Consider the following 8,977-nt stretch of genomic DNA (forward strand, 5'->3'; position numbering starts at 1 on the left):
TCTTAGTTTTGTGTGTATTCAAGGAGGGAAATAAAACATGAAACTTGCAATTCCACAGTAAATGTCAGAAAGCCATATCCTGTGCAAGTATAATAATGGATGGATAATAAGGGGTGCTTTCTTGTTCAGATGATCCTCAGGTGTGGGTTTATTTTTTTTTTTTTGGTTGGATCTGAGGGCTGTATAAGTAAATGACAGCTCTGTGTAGTATATTTATGAAGAAAAATCTTGTTGCTTATGTGATATAGAAAGCTGAACTGTTGGTCAGTTCACATTTAACATTTAAGTCAATTAAAAAAACTGCATAAAATTTCATCACTAGTAGCAGGCATCAGAAGTCTGATCAGTTCTTGATTCATTGCAAGCTATACTCACAAAAACAGACTACTGATAATTTTATTGCTAATATTCCTGGATGTTCTCCTTGAAAGACTTCCATGAAACCTTACTAAGCTTTATGAGCCTTTTCTCCTTCCTTTCTCTGGCTTTTTTCAATTACTGTGGAAACATTCCTGTCTGTAGGCATCTGTCTGCCAAAATTGCTGATTTATGCAATCTACATAGTTGGAAGTGTGTATGTGCATCAGCTCATTTTTCCCTGAAGAAAGCAGAGCAGTCAAAGAACATGTTTGAAATAGGTGATGACAGGAAAAAAAGAATTGTGGTATGTAAAAGGAAACATAACCTGGGTTGCCTTTTTGGCCTTTTTTTTTAACTTTTGTTCCTTAAATGTTAAATAACTTTTGCAGTGCAGTTCAGGACTTAAAACTTATAGGCTTGGTACCACCAGGCACTGCCTTAAAATTTGTAGCTGCTTCTTCAGTCAGTTCATCCTTTTCCCTCTGAAATTCTAGCTAAAAGTTGAATAATCTTTCAGTTTGCTCTGTCATTCAAAAGTGGATCCAAACTTCTGACTTCATTTGGCTCTTCAAAAGATTGGTCTCTTAATGGAATCGCTCCCACTAACATGACATAGGATAAGTTCTTGAATTGGGCCAAAATTGTACTACAGTTGAGAATTTGAAAAGAACCTCAGTCAGATAAAACTTGGAAATCAAAGCAACTTCTTGCTAAATCTCTTAAGAATAAAAATAGGTTCCAAAGTGTTCTTATCCAGCAAAGCTCTTGAGCATGTCTCTCTTTATAAATGACTTGTTTGTTTGATTTCACTGAGATTACTCAAAGGCTTAAAGCTAAATATGCACTTAAGTATTTTGGTGAATCAGGGTCTTTCAGCACACGCTTGTGTGTTCTGTACAGCTGACTTGTGCATTAGGGCAAAGCTGCTGTAAGCTCCATGCTGCCTGAGTCACACTTCCCCTGTGTGCATGGGAACAACATTGGCAGCATGCAGGGCTGTGCCCCTCACTGCTGCCCCCACCTGAAGGGGAAGTGTGGCCAGGGCAGCGGGGAGCTCGGAGTGGCAGGCAGCTTTGGCCCCCAGCTGTCCCCTGCCACGCCGGCTCCCACACACTGCTCTGCAGAACAGCAGCACAGTGGGGAGCACTGCTGCTGTCTGCTGCCTCCCTGGAGCCCAGGGCTGGGGCTGGGGCTGGAAGAGGGGAGGCAGCAGCTGTTTGTAGCCTCCCGGATGCAGCCAACCCAGGCTCTGGGTAGCTGCTGATAGCCACGGAGACCAGGCTGCTCCCAGCAGGTGGCTGGGGGGATGGAAGCCCTGCTGCAAGCAGCCCGGGCTCCATCGCTATCAGCAGCTACCCAGAGCCTTGGCCAGCTTCAGCTGTGAGGCTACAAACAGTTGCTTCCTCCCCACCCCCAGCTGTCTTCCAGCCCCAGGCTCCGGAAAGGCATCAGGTGTTGGCACTGCGCCCATAGGGGCCAGGGTCAGGGCAGAGAGGCAGCAGCTGTTTGTAGTCTCCTGGCTACAGCCAGTCCAGGCTGTGCGGTAGCTGCTGCCAGCCATGGTGCCCAGGCTGCTCCCAGCAGGGCTTGCAGCCTCCTAGCCACCTGCTGGGAGCAGCCCAGTCTCCAGGCTGGCAGCAGCTACCTAGAGCTGGGGCCAGCTGCAGCCGGGAGGCTGCAAACAGCTGCTGCCTCCCCGCCCCTGCCCCAATGCGTGCGGAGGAAAATGGCCTCGCGTGCCATACTCGGCATGTGTGCTGGGGGTTGCCAACCCCTGTGCTAGAGCTTTAATTCAGAACTGTAGATAATCATTCACTACTCTTTTAAAGGAGGATAGATATGCATTCTTACTCTGTTTTTTCTGTCTATTCCTGTAATTTGTTCTTTCTCTTACCTCACCTCCATACTCATGGTTGGACTCTCACTGTACAGTTTGAACACATCTGTGAAGGAGTCTAAAAGCTGTTCTGGTCAACCTGCATCTCCAACTCCTTTAGCTCGTCTCAGTCCTTCGGCCTCTTCACCCAACTTTTTAAAAAATCTAAAGCATAATTCAAGTGGAGAACAAAGTGGGCATGTTACACAAAAGAGGTGAGATAGTAGATGCATAGAGTTTATTTTATTGTATCATAAACATGCAGTATTGTAATGCCAGAGCTTGCTGTGTGTGAATAACTGAAAGTTAAGATTTTTGCAGGCAGTGGAGTGCAGATAGTCTGAGGGGGAAAGTAACTCCTCAGGCACTGCATTTTGATGCAGACACTTGATGGAATTTTTTGTTTTGATCAAATGAAATTACTTCAGGAACTTGTGTGCACACATGCACCCCACCCTCCCTCTGTTATGCAAGGGTCAGTTGCTCTAGTTATGTATTAGGTAGCAGTAGTGTCTAACCTGGGCAAGAGGTTTGATACCAAGGACACTGGTCCAGCTTTTTCTCTCCAGAATTACTCAGTTCCGCCTGTTTAGCGTAAGGCAGAACTGAGTTCCTGTGCCTTGTGATTAAGAAGAGGAGAGGGGAAGGATAAAACTACTCGGTAAGAGTTGAAAGACAAATTTAATCAAGTAAAGTAAATAGGCCAAGAAATGTCAGACTTGTGAAGAACCATTTCAGTCTCTAGTTGTTCCATTACCTTCAGCACCATGAAGTGATAGTTTTGGCATTCCTTCCTTAGATGAGAATACAGACAGACAGAGCCATTCATCCTGCCTTTCCCTGAAAGATAAGACCAGTTGCTGCCTAAAGTCATTTGAATCAGACTGTTTACTTTAGCTCCAACAGACTGGTCAGACAAATGTCCTTGGGGAATACTGTTAAGAGTTACTGTTCATTAGCAAGTTTTCTGTCTTGGCATTCTCTTTTTTTTTTCTTTTTTCTGCCTTTTTGTGCAGCACTGTTGAGGGAGACACTGATCCTTCTGATCCTGAGAGAGTACACAAGGCAGAATCTGCATCGTAACCATGTCTGCTGTAGGGCTTACTTGTCTACTTGTTCCATATTTACCAAAAAATATTAAATAGTTGCTACTATTTAGCCTTGTGTTATCTGAGATGAACTTCCCCTTTTCTTTCTCAGGAACTGCACTAGGGGCAGAAATCTGATTATGCAAATCCTCTACATCTTTTGACCCTAGCTTCAAAAAACACCTCTCCAGTTCCTTGTACCCAGTTTCTCCTCCTCTTTCCCAGTCACCAAGGAAAGGGGATGATTTCCTGCCTCCCGAGTCGATTCTGCAGTGACACTTGCTTTAAGTCTTTCCTCACCATTGAAAGGGATTTTGTATCATGTCTCAAAGGGCTGCTACTTAGAAGTATATATGATGGGGAGCTCTCAGGTGAATTGACAGGTTCAAATCTGTTTGTTGTAAAGTGAAGCTACCATAACTCTGTGAGCAAAATGCAGTTATGGTCAGGAGATGTGCTGGGCTGATTTTCCTTGGAAATTGGCTCACCAGATATTAAAGGTTTGTTTTACTTAATGCAAGTGATTGTTCCATATTAATCTCACCATCCCTGTTCACCATCTTTTTTGTAAGGCAGTGCCAGCTGCAATCCAGATATACCATTTTGGTGAAAATTAGACACAAAGCTGGCTGGCTGTCCCTGGTGAGTGCTATTATAGCCTCTGGCTATTAGGTGGAAGGGGAAGTGAATTTGCATTGAACAAACACATTCCCTGCAGGGAAAAAACTGTGTGGTGACAATATGCGAAGTAACGACGGTACTGCGTAGTAATGACGGCATATACAAGTACTAAATGACTGCGCAGTAACAACTGCACATTTCACCACATGTGTTGACACGGCCTCTGAGTAATTTTGCCCTGAAGCAAAGTGGCTTATGCTTCTGCAAGGTTGTGTATCATGTACCCGCTCCACTGTTACCAAGTCCATTTTAAATGTGTTGTATGTCTACACCTACAATTGTTCATGTTCAGCTGCTTCTTCTGAATGTCATAGAAACTTTAGGTAGCTCATTCTGGAGAGAAGGGGATACAACCAAGTCAGAGTTGCTAAAATGTTTGTAATGAGATTTGATGGCTTCTGCTATATAACAAGAGCAACATACCCAAATAATCAGATGCAGAAAAAATAATGTATAGGTTAAAAATTCTAAGCTTTTGTGTTTTGGGGGGTTTTTTTTGCTTACAAGCTGGATACAGAAATGTCAGCTTTTTCCCTCTTTTTCCATAATGTCGATCAGACATGTGCCTATCAACTTTAGCAGTTGTTAGGCTCTAGAGCTGCTACAAATCCTTTATGTTGCTGAAACACTTATCTTTGAAAATTTTCAAGAGCAGCTTGTGTGGACATTTGACTTGGGATGGTTTAGTCAGGGATGATCCTGCATTGAGCAGGGGGATAAACTAAATGACATTAAGAGATCCCTTCCAGCCTTGCTTTCCTATAATCCTAAATATATTGTGAGGAATTTGACTGAAGCAGAGGGGCACGAATTTATGAAAAGATACTGAGTCATACCAGAATGTTTGAAGTGTCTTAAACACATATTTCAGAGTAGGACTGATTAAAACAGTTTTCATCTTGACTTTATTTTCCCTGGTGTTTTATGACTCCAAGTGTTAGCTTCTTTTCAGTTTTGAAACTTTCACTGTGTACGATTTTTACTCTGTATTTACGCTTCTTCATTCTAAACTGCACTTTTCCCAACTGCACTCTCAGCATCTTCTACCGTACTGCTCTAAGGAAAAGGCTTCATTCTTCCTCCTCTGTGCCAAATTTCTTAAAATTTTTGGCTCCTGTACATGAAAATAACGCATCTGACTTTAGGAGCACAAAAAGGTAGGATGCTCTTCTTATGCCTGAAGATAAAATTATCTTGTTAAATTTGATTTTGAGACAACACTTTTTACACTTGTAAAATGATTAATATTATTATCATTCACTTGCATGTGACACATGAAGTAATCTAAATGTAAATGTTAAAGGTCAGAGGCTACCTACAGTTTCTCACATGTAAAGAAAATGGATTCTACGCATTTCCAAACTTTGCTCTTGTGACAGTATTACATGTACTTATATATTTTCATTGGCTGATTTACTCTTTTCCAAAAGGCTGTTTTCACATCACCAGTGAATTCTCCTTTAAGAAATACGTGGCATATCCCATTTGACAGCAATGTCCTCAGTTGGAAGGACAGGATGAGAGTGTTGGTTCATCCCAAGATGGTTCTTGGCTTACAAACTCAGTTACTGAGTTCAGAGCTTTTTGAAGTTTGCATATCTTCCATAATGAGCACAGTACAAGTATGTCAGAGTTTTTAGGGTTGCTGAAAAGAAAAATAAAAGGAATGACCTGAATTCCTTAAAGCAGGTAAAGTCATTAATAGCAATGCTGAAAGACAGCATTGCTATTAAGAATTTAATTTTCAGTTTTACAGACAACTCTGTGAGTAGCCTCTGGTTTAAAACAAAGGAACAAACCCAGGACTCCTGGGAACTATTCCCAGCTCTGTTTCTGATTTCATTCTGTGACCTGGAGCAAGACATGTAAATTCCGTATTCCTCAGTTTGTGCATGTGAGAGAAGAGTACCCATGGGCATTTATATACATGCTCCAGGAGTGGTGGGAGGCGCTTTAATTAGAGTGGCTCTGAGATCTTCTCAAACAAGCTTTAAATAAAGTGCCCCTGCTTCCATTTTTAAGTGCAGGGACACCAGTTCATAAGATGGTGCAGGCTGCTGGAGCGTAGCAATTACCACACTCCTGCAGACTCGATTAATCAAGTCTGCTGTGACGCGCTGTAACTATAGTGTGTTTAAGCAGCCTCACTGCTTGTGTATAGTTGCCCTATGTGCCTAACTCACAAGGAGATTGTGGGATTTAATTTTACAGTTATAAAGCTTTTTCAGATGCATTCATAAAAGGCAGTAATAGCACTTTGCACCTCCATAACAACATCAAGATTTTTGTGAAAGGCACTGAAATATCAGAATGTAAAGGCATGTGAATATGGATATGCACTGTGTATTTAACATATATTGTGTATGTTTATATATTATCACAAAAATATTGACACTGTATAACTGTGTCCGGTTTAACACTTAACTGTTAAACCGGACTAAGCTGGATGCTCTTTCTAGTCACTAGCCTGGCTGATGCACTTGCCCCTGTGCAGGCCTATTGCAGAGGTATGAATTTCACGCATTTAACACTGGGAGTCTGGCCCAGCATGTGCAGGTCACTTAGACCAATTTGGTGGCTTCTGTTTTAATATTCTTTGAGACCTGACACCTTTCACAGTATTAGCGGACTTTACCTTGTGTCATTGTAATTCATAAATCATTCTGTACTCTGCAATTTTAGTGACTGTGAGTCCAAAGAAAGCCAGCAGGGTGCTGGCAGTGACAGTCCTATACGGACTCGCCGACATTCTTGGAGACAACAGATATTCTTACGAGTGGCAACTCCTCAGAAAACATGTGATTCACCCAATCGATATGATGGTAAGATCCCTATTCACTTAAAAAGTCCTAAAGTATGTAACCTCTGAAGTATTTATCATCTTTAATTCTCTTTGCTAACTAGGGTGGGGAAAATTTAATCTAACCAAGGAGTACCCTGTAATAATATTCATTTGCTGTGTATTCAGTTCCCAGTTAGAATGACCACTTCTGTTTTCTATCACTTTTGTATCATGCTGTAACTTAGCAGCTATATAAAACTTTTATTTTAGACTCTCCTAGCCAAAGAAAAATGGACATTATGATTAGGTGCATACTATGTATTTCTCTCAATCGATACCATATTATTTTCACATAGGAGAGAAAGCCCCTCATCTTGGATCTGAGTGCTGCACAAGGCTGCACAGTATGGGGTGGGAGGGGCCAACTCAGGCTTAGGCTCTAGCCCCAACCCAGGCTTAGGCTTAGCCTTGGGGTTACAGCTGCAGCTTCAGCTGTGACGTAACCCCCTCCCTTCCCCGTGCACCTCTGTCTGATGCCTTTGTCCTTTTCTCCACAAGGGGAAGATACCAGGGAGTACAGGCATAGGGCTGGGGGGAGTTGGGGGAAGTCACTATGAGGAGGATAGGTGCCAAGGCACACCGGTACCAGGGAAGGGCAAGTGATGGGGGGGAACAGGTGGCAGAGGACAAGGGGTAGGTGTCCCCCTCTGCCTGTCCCCTTACAGCTGCTTGCCTTGCTGCAGTTGTAAGGGGGGCAAATTTAAGATGACCCCCCAATAATTAGATTCTGTACATGGAAAATTAGAACAAATTTATAAATTTTCCACGTATATAATCTAATTATATGTGGAAGTTAATCTTAGTCAGTCATCTTGGATTCAGGTGAATATGGTATTGTCTTAGTTGATGTCACTTTACACTTTGTCATCAAGTAACTTTACTTAATCATTGCCAGGTCTTTTATTCTGGGAGTATAGAAGTGAGGTATTGGGCAAAATCCATGTCTGGGGCAAGAAAGTTCAACTCAGTTGTTCACAACCTTTTCAGACTCCAGGCATCCTCCATAACTTTCCTGAATTTGACAGGACCCCAATTGAAAACTCCAGATAATGGCATAACTAGTTATTTCTGTGCCCTGGATGTTAGAGATGGGATGTGAGGGGGGTATTGTGCTGAGACCAGAAGTGGGATGGGGGGGGATCCAGTCTTATCTGCCACAGCCTGGGCTCACCCAGGGCCTGAAGGCTTGCAGTGGGGACCCAGGGCAGAGTTCCCCATGTCAGCCTCTCTCACCCTCCTCCATTAACCCTCTTAGAATTGCTGGTAATATGCTGTAAAAGTTGTAATATGGCTGTGGCTATGGAAGTGTTAATAAAGTACCTGTTGTTGCATAGGAGCAAGGGGAGGGGAGAGCTAGACTGTAAGGGGGAGTCCTGACTGGCCAGGCAGTCTGTCTATCCCACTAGACCTAATGGCCTCTGCCTGAACCTATGCTGAGCACGGCCCCCTACTGTCACTGAATCAGCCTTCTCTTCCATTTCGGTGCCTCAGTAGCGTGTGCCCTGGTTACCCAGCTGTTACATGTTAGAAGTGTCCCCTGTGCTGTCCCTAGGAGGGGCTGTGGCAAGCAGACTGGGAAGGAGCTGTAGCAGAGGAGTTTCTTTAGATTAATTCATTTGCCTGGCATGCCTGGCCTAGAAGTAAAGGCATGCTGGACACTTCCACGTGGCTGAAGTGATGGTTCCAGCTCTGCAACTCCCTTGAAGGGCTCTCATGGCACCCTGAATGAGACCACTAGTTTAACTTCTCTAATGTCAGTGTAGTTGTACCTCCCTAACACTGGCTGATATCTTTTCAGTGTCCCAACTGTATAGTTGGGAGACATGTTAAACAAGCTTTTTGAGTACAAAGTGCAGTTTTTCAAGTCCACCTTGTACATTTCCAGGACCATCACAGGCATGACCTTACTACAACTCTACTAAAACTGGATAGAATTTGGTTCTATAATCCTTAACTTTTTGCCACTTTTCCTGATAAATAGTGATTTCCAGACCTCTTTGCTTTTCCTTGGGATCCTCTAGATCAGTGGTTGTCAACCAGGAGTATGCGTACTCCTAGGGGTATTTTAAAAAGATGTAAATGGTACAGGGGAGGCTCCCGCTGGATGCACGTGGTATCGCACAGCACCCG

General features: G+C 43.2%; 1 protein-coding gene across 9 annotated transcripts in view; it reads left to right on the forward strand.

The window, feature by feature from the left end:
* TBC1D1 (TBC1 domain family member 1) overlaps nt 1-8,977 on the forward strand; it is a 178,849-nt gene that overhangs the window by 111,882 nt on the left and 57,990 nt on the right. For 6 of the 9 annotated variants that reach the window (XM_019552947.1, XM_019552951.1, XM_019552949.1 and 3 more), the window contains 3 exons: nt 2,293-2,451; nt 5,043-5,162; nt 6,688-6,827. In XM_019552947.1, coding sequence (XP_019408492.1) covers nt 2,293-2,451; nt 5,043-5,162; nt 6,688-6,827 — 419 coding nt within the window. The remainder of the gene's footprint in view (nt 1-2,292; nt 2,452-5,042; nt 5,163-6,687; nt 6,828-8,977) is intronic. The other 3 variants (XM_019552952.1, XM_019552953.1, XM_019552950.1) reach the window with 2 other exon arrangements.

The sequence above is a fragment of the Crocodylus porosus genome, unplaced genomic scaffold (assembly GCF_001723895.1).
Source record: "Crocodylus porosus isolate Cpor-Errol unplaced genomic scaffold, CroPor_comp1, whole genome shotgun sequence".
NCBI classification, from domain to species: Eukaryota; Metazoa; Chordata; order Crocodylia; family Crocodylidae; genus Crocodylus; species Crocodylus porosus.